This window comes from Argiope bruennichi, chromosome 10 (assembly GCF_947563725.1).
Source record: "Argiope bruennichi chromosome 10, qqArgBrue1.1, whole genome shotgun sequence".
Classification (NCBI taxonomy): Eukaryota; Metazoa; Arthropoda; class Arachnida; order Araneae; family Araneidae; genus Argiope; species Argiope bruennichi.
The window spans coordinates 115,775,857-115,798,161 of NC_079160.1; the positions used below are offsets into that span (position 1 = coordinate 115,775,857).

Sequence of the window (22,305 nt, forward strand, 5' to 3'; positions counted from 1 at the left end):
AAATTTATTACTAAATTTCAAAATACTTGCAACGCGGGGTTTTTTCCCCAAGCAGTATTTTCCATTTAGTCACAAAATATTTGAAACCATTAATTGGTTTATTTTTAGAATCGACTAAATTTATTTTTCCTAGTATCTCCTTAAATAAAAATAAATTTCATGCCTGTTTTTCCCACGAGTGACTGCCGCATTCTTGGGTACTTGCCACGTATCTTTACGTCATACCGAAGACGGTTTATAGTAGTTTGCCAGCTCTTGATTTGCGAGATGGCAGAATGTCCTTCTGTTTTCCCTTTTGCTGCTTCGAATCGTTGACTTTTACGGCAGTCGTGCGTAATTTAGCTTTTGTTTGTCGTCTGATGTTATTCATAGACTGTTTTTCGTATGCAGAAAAAATCCAGAGGGTCTTATATTTCTTAAGAAATGAACAACAGATTCTGAGTGTGATGTAGTCTCAAATGAAATAAATATTCAAAACAGATCCAGTAGAACATCTGTCAATGCATTAATTCAGTTTAGGAAAAAAAATCGTCTGCGCTAAATAGAAGTGTGGTTGTGAGATCGTTGAAAAAGCTTCCATGGAATCGATTCATGTACATTCGAAGTTCGCTGCATCGATTTAATTTTGAAATCGGTTACGAATCTAAAAAGTTATATATTAATTGAAATGGATAGTTAATTTTTTAAGTGCATTAATTTATTCTCAGATATCACATTGTATGAAAAGACTAAATATCTTTTTTATTTCTGAAAGAAAAAAAAATTGAATGTGAATTTTTTTTAGACTCGGAAAGTTCTAAAAAGTCTAAAGTTCTGAAATAAATAAATAATAATAATAATAATCTCGATTGTTTTTTTTTATTATTATTATTTCAATACATTTTTTACGTATATTTCACGCATCTTTAGCTTCTGTAGAAATTTAAAAATTATATATTTAAAATTGTGAATTTTTATTCAAAAAATACTTTTTATGGTAGATAATATTAAATACTGATTATATAATTCATTGAACATACAAATGCACATTGTTGGTGCATTTCATAACGAAAATGATAATGAATTTCATTCTGTGAATTTAAAAAAATGTACCATTTACTTAGTTAAAATTTTTATTTTATAAACAAGTAAGTCCCATTAGGAGGCATCTCAAAAATGAGGACGAGAAACTTCCAGTATGGTGGTTGGTTCAGAAAAAGATGGGGATCGTCTATCTCCCATCGATGACGATACGTAGTTCCTTAGGGATGGGTCGTGGCCGGTGATAGTCCTTAGGATTCAACCACAATTCTCGCCAGTGTTGTTGTTGCTATCGCGGTGGTTCTGAGTAGTCCGTTGGTGATTAGTGATTATAAACTAGTAATTTGAAAAAATGTTTGTGTTAATTTATTTAAACTTTCTTAATACAGCCTTTCTGTTAAATGTATATTTAATTCTGTTCAGAAAACCTAAAAAGAAGATGGCATCAAGTTACACGACTCCATAACCACAAGACAAACATTTAACTTTCAGATGCAATTTGTCTCACTTATCCTATCTAATTCCAATAAGACAGTCAGATTTGTTTAACTTATTTCACTTGCATCGCATGAGAATTGACTACATTCACTTTTTAAAAGAAGTAAAGAAATTTGTTTCATTTATTAAAAAAGTAATAATCGAATAGAATACGAACTGTAATGATTGTTTCTTAAGTGAGATAGCTTCCCGCATATCGAATTTTAAATAAATCGGCGAATTGAAGCGAAAGTTTTGGCTTCAAAATCGGATGGTCGGTGGTTCAAGATTTTATTTCCCTAAAAACCCATCATACATATGGGTCTGAGATATGTTAAATTTGTAGAAGAGTAAAATTTCCCTGTGCTAGTGTGTTGTGGAAGTTTGAAGAATGTGGCACTGTCGTTTTTGTTGTAAATCATGATTCAGAATTACGAACTCGCCCAAAAACTCTAGCGTAGGGATAAAACCAAAAATAATTCATTTTAATGGCCTGATATTTTTAATTAACATTTTTTTTCTTATTTGAGATATTGCCTATTGCCTATGGCGGAAATTTGTATTTTTTAGGAAGTGGAGCGATGAACTTTTGACTTTCTCATACTCTTACACAAAATGGAGAGTTTTGCGTTTAACTTCGTAGCACAGTGAATAAAATTAAAAATGTATTTCTTATTATTTTCCGTTAATCGATTGATCCATTTTGATATGTATTAAGGCTACGTGTTGAATTTCATTTATTTCGGTTACTGTATTTTCGAGTTATTGTCTTGATGTTCTCAAAAATAAATTGACAAACAGAAATTTAATTCTTTAGTGGATATATGGTCAAAAGTTTTGTAATAAAATAATAAATACATTTTTCTTAATCCCTTTCACTGTTTAGTTATCATATTAGTATACACAAAACAAACATGTTTCGATAGAAATTTTCATCCAAAATTTGATAGAAATTTACAATTTTGATACAACTTACCACATATTAAATTTTATTAGTTTATATTGATGAGTTTTTAAGCTATCGCGCTTATACATTGGCAGACAGACGCTCAGATATGATGCATTTGGTATTCGAATACACAAAAATTTCCAGAATGAGGATTCATCAAAATTTCGAGTTCGATTTAGTGATTGCAAAATTTTCTCTATTAACCGCTTCGCTTACAATGACAAGTCCGATTCGTGCATCGAAGTCTTGAATTTTTAATTTTTAATCTACAATTAAGTAACAGCATTAAGCAATTTAAAATATAAAAATCACTTTAAAACTCTTCAGTATCTCAAATACCTTTATATCGTTACATGAATTAAAGTAATAATAAATGTTCCAAATGATTTTATTATAATGATTCATTTAACTAGGAAGTTAAGCAAATTCGTAGATTAAGAGGTTAAATAAGAAAAATTCAAAATTTTCTCTTTGTATTCTTCTTGTAAAAGAAAAAAAGTTTGTTCATTTTTTAAAATATATATCTTTTCGCAGCTGCTTATAAAATTCACAAAAACTTACTACATTTTGTAATCTTCAAATCTCGAGATCGATTTGACGATTACAAAATTTTCTCTTTGTATTTCTCATATACTATAAAATAAAATTCGTTCTCTTTAAAAGAAAAGAAAAAATAATTTCCCAACTGTTTTTGATATACACAAAAACATTTTTCAAAAGATGTTGAAGGCGTCTTATTTTTTTCAACGTCATTTCTGCAGTGATATTTTCAGAATGACATAATAGAGATTTGTTTAATCAAATCGTCCTCCATACATTGCATAACTGCTTTGACAGATCTATCACGTGCATGCATTTTTTGCACGTGTTCAAAGAAAAGGGGGGCAAACTAAATCACGTGTTCACAATGTGCTTTGGCGGTGGGTGGAAATATGACACACAGCGGAAGACTGAAATTCCATGAACTCAAATGACGAAAACAATCTTCAATTAAGTAAGATTTTATTTTTGATTGTCACTTTATATCTGGTGAAAAACGCATATAGTGACGCATGTTTGAAATACCAAAATAATCTTTAAAATGTCACAGCGCCTTTAGAGAGAGAAACAGGACAAAGAAATATTTCAATTCTGAATATTGCATCTCTTGACCTTCAGATGAGATTTAATATTTAGGCTTGTCTTTTTCTATCTGTAATCTTCACCTCCAGGCTTGACACTTTTACTTTATTGTGTATAAAGAGAAAGAATTGTAATCGTCAAAAAACTTGACCTTGAGATTTTGAAGCATTTTCGGACCCCACCAAGTCAATAAAATAAATTTTTGGAATTTTGTTTATTTGTGAATACAGTCTTTCAAAAATCCTTTGAGCTAAACGATTGAAATCTGATATGTAATCTTTATTCCAAATTTATAGATTAAAAATGAATTTTAATTTTAATCCATTCTCAGGACGTTTATATGTTTGTTTCAGTATAAGTGAACACAATAATTACAAAACATAAAATACTAAATGGATATCGTTTGGTACACAGGTTTAGCTCCCTAAGTATATTCCAGTCACAAATTTTGAAACAAATCCGTCAAGAAAGTTGACTGTCTGTCGGATTTTATATTCGACTGCATTCAAATGAGATAGCTCAAAAATACAATGACTTAAATATATGAAATTTGGTATGAGACCTTGTAATTAAAATTATAATACTTTGTCAAATTTTTGGTTTAAATGGGCAGAAAAATGAGCGAAAAGAATGCATATTCTATTTTCTGTATTATATTGCAAAGCAAAAACCGTCAATCTGCGAGACATTGAAAATAAAATTCTGAGCACTCAAGGGGTTCCCAACCTTTCAAAAAGTCCACAATTTTTAGTCAAGATGTGATGGGGATAACTTTTTTATGAGGATGTAAGGGAAAATTTTATTACGAGAAAAGAATTGTGCGAAAAATATGAGATCCCACTGATTATATATACCTTCTTTTATTTTACTTTTCCATATACGAAACGAATATGGAATAATCGCCAAAAAATAATTATCTCAAATTTTTATGAATCATTTCGTTTAAAATCTCTATAAATCTAAAAAAGTAGATTTTTTGGATTATGCATACTTATAATCGAGTACGATTACTTATACAGTAATTGGAAGTGTTAAACTAGTGAAATCTTCTTTTTATTTTTTTCGTGTGGCTATTTAAGCCAAATTTTTGCGCAGTAGCTTCTGAGGGTAAAGACCCCTGAGTACCCGAGGGCAGATGTCTGACTTCTAACTCAAATGAAGATAGCACACACACACTCGCTTGCGCAACCCCTTTTTACAGGGAGGTTCATTCACGCACCTCACAGAGAGAACACAAGGGAGAGAACAACCTTGCCCGAACCAGAACTCGAACCCAGAGCGCCTAGATCAGGTGGAAGACGCGCTACCCCTAGGCCAGGACACCCGGCATGAAATTTAATACTAGGTATATGAAACCCTCTTCAAATTTCGAACAAAATGTATTAAAAAAAAAGTCTTTATGTGAGTCCTCTCACATGTATGGAAGCGCGATTACTCAAAAACAAACAAGCCAGATAATTAAAATAAATTTTGTGGTCTTAGAGCTAAGTTTCTACTTTCCCGTATGCGTTTTATAGAGGAAGCATTGTAATCGTCTAAACATTGCAAACTTGACATTTTGACAAATTCTCCACGTTTTATACCTCCATGAGTTCCAATAACAAATATTTGTAAAATGTCTGACAGTATGTGACAAAGATAACTCAAAAATACTTTGAGCTAGAAGGATGAAATTTGGTGCACGGTTTTTACATTAAATTTAGATTTCTATCAAATTTGGACAAAATCCATTCCGAGGAAGTCTCTAAGTCCAGCTGTTTGAATATAAGTTAACACGATAACTACAAAACGAAAAGAGCTAAATAGATAAAATTCAATTCACAGATTTAAGATCTACACTTTTCAAATTTGGAACCAAATACAACAAGTGGTCAGTCTGTACTTTCAGAAACATGCAAACGCGATCATCCAAAAACTCATTGATTTAAATATATTACATTTGGTATGGAATTTTTGTGACCACAAGTGTAGTTTTACGTTAAATTTTTGTTTCCATCCGTTGGGAAAAAAACTTCTAAAGCAAATTTAGATTTTTGGATAATATAAACAGCATGACAGAGATTAAAACACTAGCCAAGGATCACACGATATAATTAGTAAGATTACTAATTTCACACTAAAGGTTTGTTTTCGTAACCATTGTATGCATCTGCCATGCAAGGCATTCTCTGGCATAACACCTATATCATGCTGGCGTCCTGGCATAGGGGTAGCGCGTCCTCCTCGAGATCTGGGCTTCCCGCGTTCCGCGATCGGGAATGGTTGTTCTTCATCTGTGTTCTAACTATGAGGTGTGTGAATGTGCCCCCCTGTAAAAAGGGATTGTGCAAGCAAACGTGACTCATGAGTAGCTAAAACATATTCTTGGCTCTAGATGGCACTACTGAAACAAGAGACGCGCTCTCGGCTTCGTCAGCGTCAGTGCCATAAGAAACAACAACAACGCCTATATTATAGAGCATGTGAAAAAGGTTTAGAAGGACCATTCCCATTAATTATATATGTATCAAATTTTTGGCATAATAATTCATATGAGACATAAGGAATTTAAAGTATTTAGACGTAATGAATTTTAGACGCAATGAGTGTGTGATATCCAACTATTTGTGGTGTCATAAACAGTTAGACATATAAAATGTCTATGTAAATAGGAATATTGGATTTTCTAGACAACACATCTGATATCTGATACAGTAAACCAATTTTGTTGCAAGTCACAAATCAGTGAAGAAATCTTTTATATTCAGAAGGTAGTGCCCCAGCAAAGATCCTTTCTTTAAAGTGTGCACCTTGTCTTTGGAAAAGCAGGCAACACAATCCACAATCACTATACCACAGAAAACATGAGGTCCTGCTTACTCTTATCTGATGATTTCTTATCCACGTATTCGTAATTGTTCCTTATCCGAGTTGCTACTGCTCCAAAAAATGCTTTTTCAGACTTAGGCATTTCTAAAACGTCAAACTTTCGTGGCTGTGTATTCATTTAAAAGATTACGATTTTCCTAAGCATCCTTCACGAGCCAAAAAATTATTTAAAAAGAAATAAAAACAGGGGAATAATTTAAGCCTCAAGTTGTTTTTTTTATGTTTCCACAATATGGATAATTTTACGCTTGCATTCGTCATATCATGAAAAAAAAAACGAGAATACATTTTTTAAAGTTATATTGGTATCCTGTTTTAACACAAGGCTCGTAATTTTGACAAGCAATCAAATGATGAAAATGATACCTTGCTCTTTGAACTTCCACACCACACCAACGGTTGGAAATTTGGCTCCCCGACTTAAAATTTAACATGCATTAGATAAACATACTTGGCGAACTCTCTTGTGAAAGAGGGTATCGAACCTGCAATTCTCCACTTCCGACATTTTAGAATAATACCACAAGCATTAAACATCAGTTCAAAATATGATATGAGTTTAGAATTTTAGTGTAAAAACTACAATATCACAATTTTCGAAATTACCTCTTGCATTTTTGGGTGATCGTGATATACAGGGTGTTTATAAAGTCCCGGACCCATTTTGATGTTTAATAACTCGTAAAATAATAAAGATATAAACAAACTTATGGCATTTATTGATGGAATAACTCATATATTTTCCTTTTCAGGTTTGAATATTTTTACTTTTGTAAATATCGTCTGCACGTGTGGTTATTTTCAGATAATTTCATTTTCCAGTCTAAATATCTGTACTTTTCTAAATATTGTCTGCTTATTAATTGCATTTTTCTTTCTTTTGTTTTTGGCAACTATTGCAATGTTATGTTTACTTTTGATGTGTTTGTTCTATGTAGTACTTTTGTATGTGATGTTTTATTCGAGTGGATATTAAGGAGAATGCGTACACCACAAGAGAAAGCACAGATTTAATGGTGGTTCATAGAAATGAAATCGATAGTGCAAGCACAGAGAAATTTCAGAAGAATTTACCAAAAAGATCCTCCATCCAAAAACAGCATCTTGCGGTGGAAAAAGAATTTTCTAGAAATTGGAAGTATCGAAGATAAGAAACGTTCCAGACGTCCTTGCACAAGTGATTTTGATGTTGAGCTTGTCAGAGAGACATTTTTACACAATCCTAGAATATCTGTGAGATCAGCAGCAACAGAATTGGATATGCCAATTTCGACGGTGTACAAGGTTATTAAGAAAAAATTAAGACTGCATGCATATAAAGTTCAAATTGTTCAAGTTTTGGAACCGAACGATAGGCCTAGGAGGATGGTCTTTGCAACAGATATGCTAAGGAGGATAGAAGATGCCGCTGATTTTCTGAAGAGCATAATGTTCTCCGATGAAGCATCCTTTCATGTTTCTGGCATTGTTAATCGCCATAATGTGCGCAAATGGCTCTGTGGATGCCGACATGCTTGTCGCTACCTGGCGTGAAATTGACTATCGACTTGATATTCTCCGTGCGACGAAGGGGGCACACGTGGAAATTCATTGACAAGGGTCATGAAACTTTTTGAGTCTATTTAACCATTTATGTTATTAATTTTAATCTATCTTTATTATTTTATGAGTTATTAAACATCAAAATGGGTCCGGGACTTTATAAACACCCTGTATATGCATGAATAAACATATGGATAGAAAAATAATCTGATTATGGGTTAAAAATTCATATACGAATACAATTTTGATGACATAATAATGTACTAAATTTCATCCAACCAGTTGTTACATTTTTGTTTTATCATCTTCATGTGCATACGAATGATTTTTCTTAGACATATTTTATACAATATTTGACAGAACTCACAATTACAATGTAAAAAAAATCACACATTGAATTTTCTTCATTTAGCTACTTCCAATTTTGAGTTATCGAACCTACAAATTGACATATGGATATAACGGAGATATTTCAACCCCTTTTTTTCGGATTCAAAAGCATTTTAAATGAGATGTCATTAAAAGTCGAATTTTTTTGACGATTTTAGTAATTTTTTCTGTTTTTATCTTAGAATCCGAAACAAAAACTAGTCTTCTTTCCCTTCAGACACTTTGACAATCGAATCACAGGCTACAAAATTACCTATAAAATATGAAATGACATTTTATTAAATAACCTGCAAATAATTGCTTGGATTAAAAAGATTAATAATATTCAAAACTGATAAATGTTCATAAAAACAATGCTCGCAGATTTATAATACAAATTAATGATCTTCATTTCTTTTTACAGTATGATGCATTCTCTTTCACCCTATTCATTTCTCACAATGTATCTAATTTCGTGACTAATTGCGCCTTTTCTAATGACACACGAAATTTACCGGCGACGACTAAGAATTCCTCAGCACTTCCAGCAACAGAGGAAGAAGCCCCAGCTGCTGTTACCTGGGCAACCCCGGCGACACGCCAGCTACTGAAAGGAGGATGCATGTGGATCGATAAAAGGCTTGCGACTCCCTCGGCATTTCCTCAAACGGAAAAGATTAGGACCCAAGTTTTCCTATTCAACAAATAAAAGATTCAAACCTGCATTTTGGATAGAAAATTTTTGGGGACTTTCATTTTAAAATGCTCTTCAATTCTCTGTAAAACAAAATGAAACCTATTTAGACGAAGTTATTTGCCTCTGATATTAAAAAAAAAAAAAATAGTATATAAGCATTCTTAAGGAATGTGACTTTAAAAAAAATTATATATGTATATGAATTGTTAAACCTAAATGTATATTAATGTATGTAAGTAAATGTATTTAAACCTAATATACGTAATGTATTAAACCTAAATGTATATTAATGTATTTAAACCTAAATGTATATTAATGTATTTAAACCTAAATGTATATTAATGTATTTAAACCTAAATGTATATTAATGTATGTAAGTAAATGTATTTAAACCTAAATGTATATTAATGTATTTAAACCTAAATGTATATTAATGTATGTAACTAAATGTATTTAAACCTAATATACGTAATGTATTAAACCTAAATGTATATTAATGTATTTAAACCTAAATGTATATTAATGTATGTAAGTAAATGTATTTAAACCTAAATGTATATTAATGTATGTATATTAATGTATTTAAACCTAAATGTATATTAATGTATTTAAACCTAATATACATAATGTATTAAACCTAAATATATGTAATGTAAAGGAAGGTATTTAAACCTGATGTTATAAATGTATATTAATTGTTTTGTGGGAGATATCACCTCAAAACTTTCTCGCATGAACTCTAATAAAGATGTCATCCCAGAAAATGCCTTCCATGAAATTGGCGTAACATAGCTATGTAGCATTTTTACTAGATCTGTCATGTACTCCTTGGCAAGTTTTTTTTCGCAATTAAATATTCTCGAGTATGCGGTTAATAGTATTCGTCAATCGAATTGTGTTTTAGATACGTTTATCCCAACAGATTAAATCGAAACTTTGATCCAAAACTATATTTAAGTCACAAAATCCCATAACAAATTTGGTCATGCTGTTAATAGTATTCTAAAATCGAATTTTTGTTATAGAAGTGATTTTTTTCCGATTGATTGAAACAAAAATTCGACACAAAGCTACATTTGCAGTCACAAAATTATTTACCAAATTTTTGAAAGTACAGACCGACAGACGGTCAACCCCTTTTTGTATTTAGCTCAAAATTTAATAGATGTCTACACTATAGATATTAAATCTATCGAGCTCTCTTCGTTTTGTAATTATCATATTAACTTATTTTTGAACAGCCGGACAGGCAGACTTCCTCTGAACGGATTTAGTGCCAAATTTGATAGAAATCTACAAATTTGGTGTTAAGATCGTATACCAAATTTGAGTATTGAGTCAAAGTGTCTTTGAGTTATCTTTGTCACAGACAGATAGACGGACATTTTACAATAACGTTTTACGAACTCAGGGAAGTCTGAAACAGTGGAGTTTCGTCAAAATCTCTAGTTCGAATTTTTTGATGATAACTATGCTTTCTCTATACTTCGTATATGAAAAAGTAAAAAGGAACTACGGATTTGCTGCACTCAAAATTACAAATAAAATGCTATTATTACTCAATAATCAATGATTTCTCAATTTTATCTTTATGCACACTTAGTTTCTGAGAACAGCTGGCGATTTTTAATTAATTCTCTAATGCATTATTCCATGATTCCCTCAATGAAATGCATTCATGCATCAAACTGTGACAGATATATGCCAAGTAAATTTAATTGTCTCTGCAACATTCCTGTATATTGAGTACATTTTAACGAATAGAATCAAATCTCTTGACATTATAAAGCCATTAACCATTCAACGGTTTTTGACGAGTTTACTCATCATGAATAAAGAACCTTTTTCGTTACGACGAGTTTATTCAATGATAATTGCTAAATTATTATATTCGAAATTAATTATTTATTATTTTGATATAATATATATGTAATGATATTTTAAACTCTAATTTCAATTCTAATCAATTTCCAAAATTTCGTCTTAAATTAATCCATATTAATTTCATTCTATAATATTCTCTTATTTCCTGATCTCATTCCACTTTTTCTATTTAATTAATGCAACAAAAGTTCTGTGAAAATGCTTTCGAAAACGGTTCCCACGCTCTGCGTGAAGGGATAGGAAAATGTCCAGAAAACACATTCTTTTTATAAAGATCCCTGTGTGTTCCCTTACTTCTGATTGCCATGCGTCAGAAATCCCCATCAGAATCTTAATAGTATTAGCAATGTGAAAAAATATTTTCCCTATCAATATCTCATTTTATATAAGACGAGGGATAATTCATTTCTCCCTCTTCCCTCTCTTCTTGCCTAATCTGTTGCTGTGAGCGGACGTGCATTGTCCGCACCTTCTTGTAAATAAATTATGCCTTGACGGGATGGATTAAAGCGAACTTAAAAATGCAAAGTGTCTTCGAAACTGCCTTCTGATTAAAAAATTATATGCTTACATATATATGTTTATGACAATTTAGATACGCATTTTCAGAAGAGGTCGAAACTATAATCTGGTTAAAAGCAAAACTGTGCGGTTAATCTATTTTCTAACTGCATGATGTCTTTGGTTTGCTTTAACATCCCTTTATAATTTTTCATATAGAATTACGTGAAAAATATTATTTTCACTTATTATTTTTCAAATAAATATTTTTTATTTTATTATTTTTCACATAATTGTTTTTCACTTTATTATTTTACACGTAAATGTTTTTCATTTTATTATTTTTCACATAATTGTTTTTCACTTTATTATTTTTCACATAATTGTTTTTCACTTTATTATTTTACACGTAAATGTTTTTCATTTTATTATTTTTCACATAATTGTTTTTCACTTTATTATTTTTCACATAATTGTTTTTCACTTTATTATTTTACACGTAAATATTTTTTATTTTATTATTTTTCACATAATTGTTTTTCACTTTATTATTTTTCACATAATTGTTTTTCACTTTATTATTTTACACGTAAATGTTTTTCATTTTATTATTTTTCACATAATTGTTTTTCACTTTATTATTTTTCAGGTATTATTTTTTTAAATAGAGAAAAGAATCTTTTTCCCTGAGCTTTCAACAAGTGAAGAAAATCATGTGATTAAAGGTTCGGTGAACTAACAAACAAATTCGAATTTCATTCCAACAATCAGTCAATGGTCAAAAATTATACAAAAAAAAAGTATTTTTAAATATTGCCATAATTTAAAGAAAAAGTTAAAGAAAACTCAATTTGCAATATCAAAAAACATAATTCCTTAAATTTTAAAACGGTTTAAAATAAACTTTATGCATTAATATTTTCTTGAGTTATTGGAGGAAAAATGTTAAAATATCGTTTAAATTTAAATTAATTAAAACTCTAATTAAAATTTGAAAAGAAAATCAATCTGCGAATTGCCCATTTATGCACTAAACTGCCTCTGTTACAAATTTTGCAATTCTATATTAAGCGGTCAGGCTCTAAAAAATGAACATACATACGCAAGCACGCGATTCTATGAACACTTTTTAGTTATTAATAAAGATAGAGATTTATATAAGAAAATACGTTTTGTAGTCGGCTTTTTAAGAGAGTAAAAATGGTTGAGTATGCATTTTAAACCTCTTTCCGTGATCAACTAAGTTCAAAATTCTATACATATCTTCACTTTTGATATCGTTAATTCATACCAGATTTCATCTATATAGATCGTTGAGTAATTAAATTATCGTCTTCCTAGGCACATGAAAAATAATCTCATTAATAGTCTTTTTGTAAAAGAACTGGGTCAAATTTAATCTAGGAATATAAATTTGTAAATATAGTTCACCAGAATCAAAACTTTTGTAAATAAGTCATTTTACAAATCACTAATTATGTGAATCTTGTTTTTTACAAACCACTAACTTGTGAATCTGGTATTTTGTAAATCACTAATTTTTTAGATTTTTTTATTATTATTATTTTTCAAATCTGGTACAAATTCCATGAACTAAAATTCATCTGTATAAATTACTGAGGGTTTTTGTTTTTGTTTTGTTATTTCCTTTAAACAATAGTGACAATCAGATATTTACTGTAATAAGAATTTGCAATTTTGATGTAAAGGACACATGCTAAATTTCATTCATTTAGCCTGTTTATTTTTACTTTCTCGTATACGAAATATAGAGAAAACATTGTAGTCATCAAAAGATTCGAACTCGAGATTTTGACGAATCTCCAAGTTTTAGATCGAATGTTCGAAAAACAAATTTTTGCCAAAATGCCTGCCTGTCTTTGACAAAGGTAACTCAAAAACGCGTTGAGCTAGACGGATGAAATTTGGATAGATATATAAGATTCGGTACGCAAATTTAGCATCTGTAGTGTAGACATCTGTCAGACTTTGAGCTGTCTGTCGGTCTGCGCTTTCAGTAATGCGAAAACTCAAAAACACAATGACTTAAATATATGAAATTTGGCATATGATTTTCTAACTATTATTATAGTTCTGTGTCTAATTTTGATTTCAGTCGGGGTGGTAAAAACACATCTAAAGCACAAATTCAATTTTCGATACTATTAACAGCCAATTAGGGATTCATTTCGAAAAACTGGCCAAGGATCACACAGTAGATTCAGTAAAAATGCTAAATCTATGCTAAAAATTAATATTTCGTAACTATTATACATCCATGCCACGCAAGGCGCTCTTTGTGATAACGCTTTTATAAAAGAGTATGGGAGAAAGTTTTGAGGTGACCACTCCCACAAAAAGATACAAAAAGAGACCACTCCCTCTTTTTTTTTTGGCGTTTAAAACTTGGCGTTTGACTTTATGTTTCATATACAGGATGCTTTTATTACTTTCATAATATGCCTTTCTACTTCTGGTATACAGGATTCACCGTGCTTTACAGTTTTATTGCTATACCGTGTGCTTTGTGTACTAGCAAGTAATAAAAGCAAGTTTATTGATGTTGAATTGTATATTACATTTTTTTATACGATTTCTCTAAATAACGAGGTTCTTTTCCTCTAACATTACAAATAATCATAAGTTTGATTTAATTTTTTCAAAACTATCTCTATGATTTCTCAAAAACATTTTGTATGATTCCCTTTAATTTATCTTTTGAATGTCCTATTTGGTACCAGTTATTTCCTGTGGAATTTAAAGTGGCGAAATTCATTATGAATTTTTTTTTTTTTTTGAAAAATATTATAAAATTCATAATTTTTTTCAAGAGACGCATTGAAAAAATATAATTTAAATATAATAATTATATAATTTATATAATTTAAAATACATAATTTAAAAACCAAAAGTATTTTGGATAATGGAATAAATACATTTGTTTCAAGGGGTGGACGGCTGAAAAGAGATGCTGAATTGTATATTATATTTTTTATACGATTTCTCTAAATAACGAGGTCCTTTTCTTCTAACATTACAAATGATCACAATTTTGATTTAATTTTTTCAAAAATATTTCTATGATTTCTCAAAAAAAATTTTGTATTATTTCTTTTAATTTATCTTTTGAACGTCCTATTTGGTACCAGTTATTTCTTGTGGAATTTAAAGTGACGAAATTCATAATGAGTATTTTTTTTTTTTTTTTGAAAAATAGTATAAAATTTATATTTTTTTACAAGAAGCGCAATGAAAAAATACATATGAAACAAAAATATATAAGTTAAAAACCAAAAGTATTTTGAATAATGGGATAAATACTTTTTTTTCAAGGGGTGGATTGCTGAAAAGAGATATAAAACCAAAAACCATCTAAGTTTGAAGAAATATATTACCAAGTTCTTGAATTAAAAAAGAAATTTATTTCTATTTTGTTTTTAAATATTGGTGTTGAATTGATAACAGCTTGAAATTTTCAATTTTTTTCAAATTTTGAAGCTTTAAAAATAATAAAATATTTTTAAAAAATAGATTGCTTATTCTGCAATTCTTGAAGTACAAAACAAAATGAGGAATTACTATATTATTTTAAACTAAAGATAAAGATGTATGTATTGTGTTTTCATTTAGGAGATTTTTCATAAGATCGGACTAAATTTTAAAATTTCTGGAAATAACGCTTAAAGATATAAATAGCACTAAAATGAAATTTGTACAAATATAAAAATCAGTGCAACTTCACAAAGAATGGACATACAAACAAAATTCAAACGGTTTTTAAAAGAAAATTGTTCAGAAATTGCATGTTTGATAAATTTGTTATTTTGTTTGTAAAATTTGACATTTTCACCAAAAAAATCGTCTTTTTAGCGTAATTTAAAAAAGACAAGACTATCAGTTATTCTTTATTGTATTGTGACATAGAAATTTTGGTTCCCATTAATGTTTCTCTTACATTTACATGTCATTTCCTTATCGTCCTGGTTCATTCGTAACATGTAGTGGCTCTGTTTTTTGCTCAAACGAAACAAAATTTCGGTTATTTATTCTTTTTGTCCATCTAAAATTAGTAAATTTTCTGCTTCATCATTTTTCCGTTCCTATTAAAATAGAATCTGCTCTTCTAGATACTGATATTTTGATTTTGGAATTATTCACAATCGAAGAATTTTATTCCACAACAACTATCTGGTTAATTTTATGCAATGATAAAGTAGAATGCGAAGAAATTGTTCCACTTCTTCGCACAACGGAATGGAATTCTTTGAAAAAAATTTATATTTTGTTCATTGTAAAAAACAAAAATTCATTTGTGAAAAAAACATATTTTGTATGAAGAGAAACACCAGTGAAAAAAAAATAAGTTTAATATTTTTTTTTTCACTGGTGTTTTTTTTTCATGCAAAATATGTTTTTTTCACAAATGAATTTTTGTTTTTTTGATCCATAATACTGTTTTAACTCCTTGACATGTAATTACTTAACATCCTAATTAGATGGCACAACCTAATTAGAACATTATTATTCTAATTCCTATAAAAATATAAGGGTATTTGTGATAATCATATGTTTTTAAGTAATTTTTGCTCTTTAAATTACTTAAGACTTTCGTTAAATTTCATTTATAAAGTTAAAAATTCAGTAATTCGATGCACGATTCAGACTCGTCATTTTATTCAAATGGGTAAATAGTCACAGAATTTCTGAATATTAAGTAATTAAATATCATTCTTAATTAAGTGTGCATCTGCAGGTTACGTTATACGTTATAAAATATATAATTAGTATTCTTGAGATGTAATAAAAATATGATTTTTCTCACTCTTATCAATGTATCATTATAAAATTTATTTATTATTTTCAGACCTGTGTAATAATAGATTAATCTATCTTAAAACTAAAAAATTATTATATTTAAACTACTCTGCATTATTATAAATTTGCTTATTAAAATTTCAGTTATACATCTTTTCATTTTTATATCTTTTGCCAGTCGAAAGCCGTATATACGGTACGATACTTTGTGTTATTTGGAGAATACTATGATCGTAGTTACCGATGTTTTTTAACGATGTTTGCAGCAGAGAATTGTTTGTACAGGATCATTTTGTATTTTATTGAAGACTGAATCATTGCGGTTTCAAAACAAACTCTTGCGCGAAGTCAGGATGTAAAAAATGTTGAACGTCAGAATTTCAGACACTTCCGTCTTTTCATGTCGGAAAACAAAAGTAAGCGCCAAATTACAAAACTAAAGTTCCGTCTTTTCCATCCCAGCTCCTGCTCTCTACAGATTCTAGTTTTCAAAGATAATTGTCTTTTTGCTACATTGGCAAGAGCAGATGGTTTAAAGTTGCTACTTTTGCTTATTTATTTATTATCACTGCCACATAAAAAAAATTAATTTAAACACAGCTGAACAAAATTAAATACAATGAACACAGTTTATAATTTAGCTTAACTGTGTTTAAATTAATTTTTTTCTGTACTGTGTATATTGTATTTACATTTAGCGTAAACTTTTTGAGTAGAAAAAAATATGTTACTTTGCAGTTTCTGGATATTAAAACAAACACTTATAATAACAGTTGTTATAACAATAATATTTGTTTGATTTGGTTTCGATTCATCAATTCTAAATAAGTATGTCTTGATAAAATTCAAAGAGAAGGCCTAAATTATATCATAGTCAATTATATGTATTACTTATCGCGGAGGCAGTTGCTTTAATGCAACAGGATCTTAGACACATATACACTGAATCATGCCCTCTGGTGTATGTATATGTTTATTGAGCTTATATAAAATAGTATTCTAATAAATGATCTGAGAAATACTACATATTCAAGAAACACCAATACTCCAATTAATATCAAATTCACAATGCTAACTAATATTGTTAATTAGCATGCTTAATGTGACAGAAATTATTGTGTATTATATTATACGTATTCATTTTAATGTGTAAAAAACGATATAAAAACAAACAGAAAAAGTTTCAAACTGATATGAAGAGATGTAAAATCTTAATTGAATTTTTAAAGAAGTAATTAAAAAAGTATGAAGCAAACAAAATAAATAATGCTTGCGCTATCACTTTACGTTTGTCTCGTGAGTAGTTGAACATCATATAATATTTTATTGAAAATGAAATATGAAAACTCGATACTTATACAAATGCAATTCAAAAGTTTACTTTCGTTTCTTCAAAGATTATTCTAAATTTATAAATTCATTAGTTAAAGATCTTTTTCCTTAATTGAAGCTCATTTTGACCAAAAACAATTATGAGACGAGATTAGAAAAACAACTAATAACCTTGAAGCACAATTTTACATACTATATGGAGATAACTTGTTTAAACAACAAATACAACAAGTTTTTTTCGTATAAGTTTTTTTTTTAACAATGTTATAAATAGGACTGAATTCGAAAGAAGGGCACACAAAAAATTTCAATTTTTATATCATTTAGGGCGATTTTGATATTTCAATTTCTTCGTATTACGACGAATTTTTTAAATATTTATAAATATATTTGTATTTCCTTGAATAAATTTTGTTTTCGTCCGATTCAAATAACATTTCCTTGCTTACAATCTATCTTTCCATCTACTTACAATCTATGTCGTCAATTTTTGTAATATCACAAATAATTATATGACAAAAGTAGCTGGCATAATATCACGTAAAATCTAATCATTGCAATGTATTTTGGCATTAGATCCTTTATCCATTAGCAATATATACAGTGGATTTCAACATTTTTCCATAAATATTTATATTACTTATATCTTAATGACTCAGCGCTTAATACAAAGATAAAAAGCTATTAATACAAAGATAAAAATCTATTGATTTCCTAGAAATCATCAGTTTTGGAAACTATATGTAGGTCTAAAAATTTCTAAAACATCATTCTGTTTCGAATTCATATAAAAAGCTAGCGAAAGAAAGTATTGGTGAGTACTCGCCTTAGGCGAACAGTTATTTCACTGAGAATATTGGTTAGATTTGATTTCATATAGATCATTATTTATAACTCCATGATTCTGCCAAATTGTCTGACATTAAAGTCATGTTATTTCAACTGTCTTAGTTAATACTTACATACTTCATATACATAATATACATGTCATACTTATTATGTATATGAACCTTTCTAATAGAGACAGTCCCTTAACATAATAGCATTATTAACAATGTTAATGTTCGGTTCATCTATCTTTTAAATTTTTCAATATTGTAACTTCACTTTTTAAAATTTTCTTATGATATACAGATATTAATTAATTAAACAGATTTCTTCTACTTTAGCATTCAACAATGGGAAAAATCGAGCCATTAAGTACATTTGATGTAACAATAGAATGGGTTTGAATTTCAGGGCAATAATGTAATCTATTGTTGGAAATTAAACAAAAAAAAATATGTTAGCCGAAATTCAGCAAAAATTCGCAAGACTGTTACATTTTTATCATTTAAAAGACAATTTTTGAAATTTTTAAACAGTGTAAAATTAATTTTTGTGCAATAATATTTTTATAAATTATCATGGAAAAGAACTAAAATTCAGCACAATTTGTAATTAAGTAAAACTCTAATAATAATTTCAAAAAAAACAATCGTTGCGAGGCGCACATTCCCATCCTGCAAGATATATATGTGCCAAATTTCATAGCTGTAGATTGAATAGGTATGTATTTTAGACTGGCTTATAGAGCGCTAACATACACACATAGACACACATTCATCTGCATTACTAGTTTAAATAACTAAAATTTATTTCATCAACTTATTCGAAGTTGAGAAAACGATTGGTTAAAAATTTTATTTAGATAATTTATTAATCAAATTTGTTCTCTTTTCTGAAGACCTGAATTTAATAAATACAATTAAATATTGGATGGATGCGCAGAAAGGTCAAATTAAATATTGAAATAATTAAATTTTATAATAATTTCGCAAAATGTTACCCTTTCTTGTTCTAAAGGAGAATTTAGTAGCAGAGCTCTGGCAACACCTTAGCAACTGCCAACCAATAGTAAGAAAAGAAAAATGTAAATAGGATTCGAACGAACGAGATGCAACCCTTTCTTCCAGGAGCGATGATCTCAACATCTCGTGACAGATGCATGATAATAGGATCCGATGGCAACAGGGCAGGGGCTGATCACGTGATGAAGTCGTGCTCCCGGACAGGGGTCGATGGAAAGAAAGGGTTCGCTTCTAGGAACTCCAAAACAGAAACCAGTTCGTCTGTGAACTGGGAGTGTTTAATGAGTGCTTCCTGATTCAAATCTCTATATTCTCACTCGATTGATGGTTCTACGATTTTTTTTCCTCAGCCATATTTAGTTTAAATTTGCCGCTGGTTAAATTCTGCCTAAGAAATAAATGAAGGATATTCGATTTCATAGTTTGGAAATAGTTAAAAGGTTATAATCTCCCCCCCCCCCGCCTTTAATGCCTTAGAACCAAATATTAAGTCTTAGAAAACTGATCTTCCAAGATATAGAATGCGAATTAAAGTGTCAAGAGAAAGTTTAAACTAGAGTTTTAATTGTTATTTAAATGTAATAAAAATAAATTAAAGATTAAGATTTAAATGTTTTTATTATGTTTTAATTTATATTTTTAGATAATTAAAATAATACTACCTTAAAATTTCTTCAAATATTGCACCTTTTTTAAAGCTAACAAAAGTAATTATATACAACATACCGTTTGTTACAAAGTAATTAACCGTTACAAAGTAATTATTACAAACCGTTACAAAGTAATTAATTACAACATACCGTTTGTGAAAAATCTTCGATTGACGAATTTGTATTTAATCTAAATAAAGAATGGCATAAATTTTAAAATTAAATTTTTAAACCCTACTTGCTTCTTGAAAGGATAATTACTATTTTATTCACATGTTGTCATTCGGGAATAACCGTTTAAATAATTTTTTTTACTAAATAATCTTTCAGGATCGTATGTTTTGAGGTTTGAATACCAAGTTGAGGGAATCAACTTAAAATAGCCCTTGCGTAGTTTTAAAACGGGATAGTAATATAACTGAACTAACTGAAAGCATGTGCGTTTATATTAGTTATTTGTTGTATTTTCTCCTTTTTTGTTACAGATTTGAATAAAATACTTGTATTGAAAGAATGATGTGACTCAATCAAATGCAAGTTAACTAGGCCTTATTCTCAAAAAATTCAATAAAACATATTCGTAGCATTTTGCTGATCGCAATTGAATACAAAAAAAAAATTTTTTTGTTTACTTCTATCTTGTATTTAAGGTAAATACAAATTTTATCTTAGATTCAGAGTAAATAAAGGTATACTTAATCTTATACTGAAAGAATAAAAGCAATTCAGTAAATTTCAAAAAGTTAATTAAATCTTATTCTAGCAAAATTTTTAAAATATATACATTCACAGTGTCCTATATACCATAGTTAGTTCTAAAAGAATATTTGTTCTCTTTTTACTCATCTCTTTATTATCTGCTCAAGTACATCTGAGTTAATAATGACATAAAAACTATACCAGAACCGTCTTCATAATGATGTTTAATTTATTACTTATAAATACGTTAATGCTTTTCACTTGCGATCAAATCTGCAGAAGATATTTAAATGTTGCACACTTTAATCCCAGATCTAAGATGCTTATTCGTTAGAAGCGACCTTTAATTTAATATTGTAAAATCCCTAAGCCAAAAAAACACATACTGAAACAATCTTTTTTTTTGTTTTCGGTTGCCCTGAGATTTGTCGAACAATGCAGTGAGTCAACGCCTGTTGACGTCTTTTTATCGAAAAGATGTCAGGAAGTTACTACACGAAAGCATTTGGACAGACGGAAGGAACGAAGAAAAAATTTTGCTGATTTTTTTTTTTTTATTGACACATTCGTACGTTATATACTAAATATATATTGGTGCTCCTATTGTGATGATAAAAATATAATTTTAATCGGTGAAGACGTGTGTTCTTTGCACTTATTCCAGGACGTGCATAGGATCCTGCTGATCCGAAGAATTTTTTAAAGGCAAAGAAAATTATATTTATTCTACAAAAAACGTACTATTCATAGAATATAGGCGAATATTTTAAATAAGTATCACTCTCTAAAAATAGTTTAATCATGAAGTTTTTAAAAGAAAGGTAAGGAATACTGCTCTTTAAAAACTGGAAAATACAAGATATATATACCAGCCTTAAATTAAAAATGTTAGTTATTCGCAACAAAATATTATATCACTAAATTAAAAATAAAACTGTTCTGCGATCCTTTTCTAAGTAACCCAACATGAAATGCATCAGGCTTCGGGGGTTTGACACGTTTTTAGAGATATGAAAATGAAAGTTCCCTAAATGCCTGTGGTCACTTTCCAAATGGCCTTGAAAGATGTTACTGTGAGATCAGAGTTTTACCACTAAAAACCCGACTTGTTATGGTATATATTTTTAAAAGCTTGGGCCTCAAAGATCCAATGCGCCTCCTCCCAGGTTAATTTTAATAAAGATCATAAATGTAAGAAAGAAAAAGAGCGTTGAATTCGCTTTGAAATCAAAACATTTCAGAACTACAATTGTTGAAAAATTCGATATAACTAGTGAATGGAACTAAAAATCGTTATTCGAAGTGGCTTTCTCCCTTTAATTCGGTTATCTGGAACTGTAATGTATCTGGAAAAATATCATTATTTTTTGTTTTTTTTAGAAAAATTTCATACTTTTTAATAGTAAAGTTTCCAATTCATTGGCTGAAATTCAACACAAAAGGTAGACGAACTGCAGGTGAGATGATTCTGGTAATCTGCTTGCACTGCTTTGCCTGCAGACTTTCCTCCTCGATGCTTCACCTTAATTA

At 29.4% G+C, this 22,305-nt stretch overlaps 1 protein-coding gene across 1 annotated transcript in view; it reads left to right on the forward strand.

The window, feature by feature from the left end:
• LOC129989016 (uncharacterized) overlaps positions 1–9,147 on the forward strand; it is a 52,597-nt gene extending 43,450 nt beyond the window's left edge. Inside the window, exon 2 of the mRNA XM_056097322.1 lies at positions 8,772–9,147. Within this exon, the coding sequence (XP_055953297.1) occupies positions 8,772–9,056 (285 nt within the window). The 3' untranslated portion in view covers positions 9,057–9,147. The remainder of the gene's footprint in view (positions 1–8,771) is intronic.
• The last annotated feature ends 13,158 nt before the right edge of the window (positions 9,148–22,305 follow it).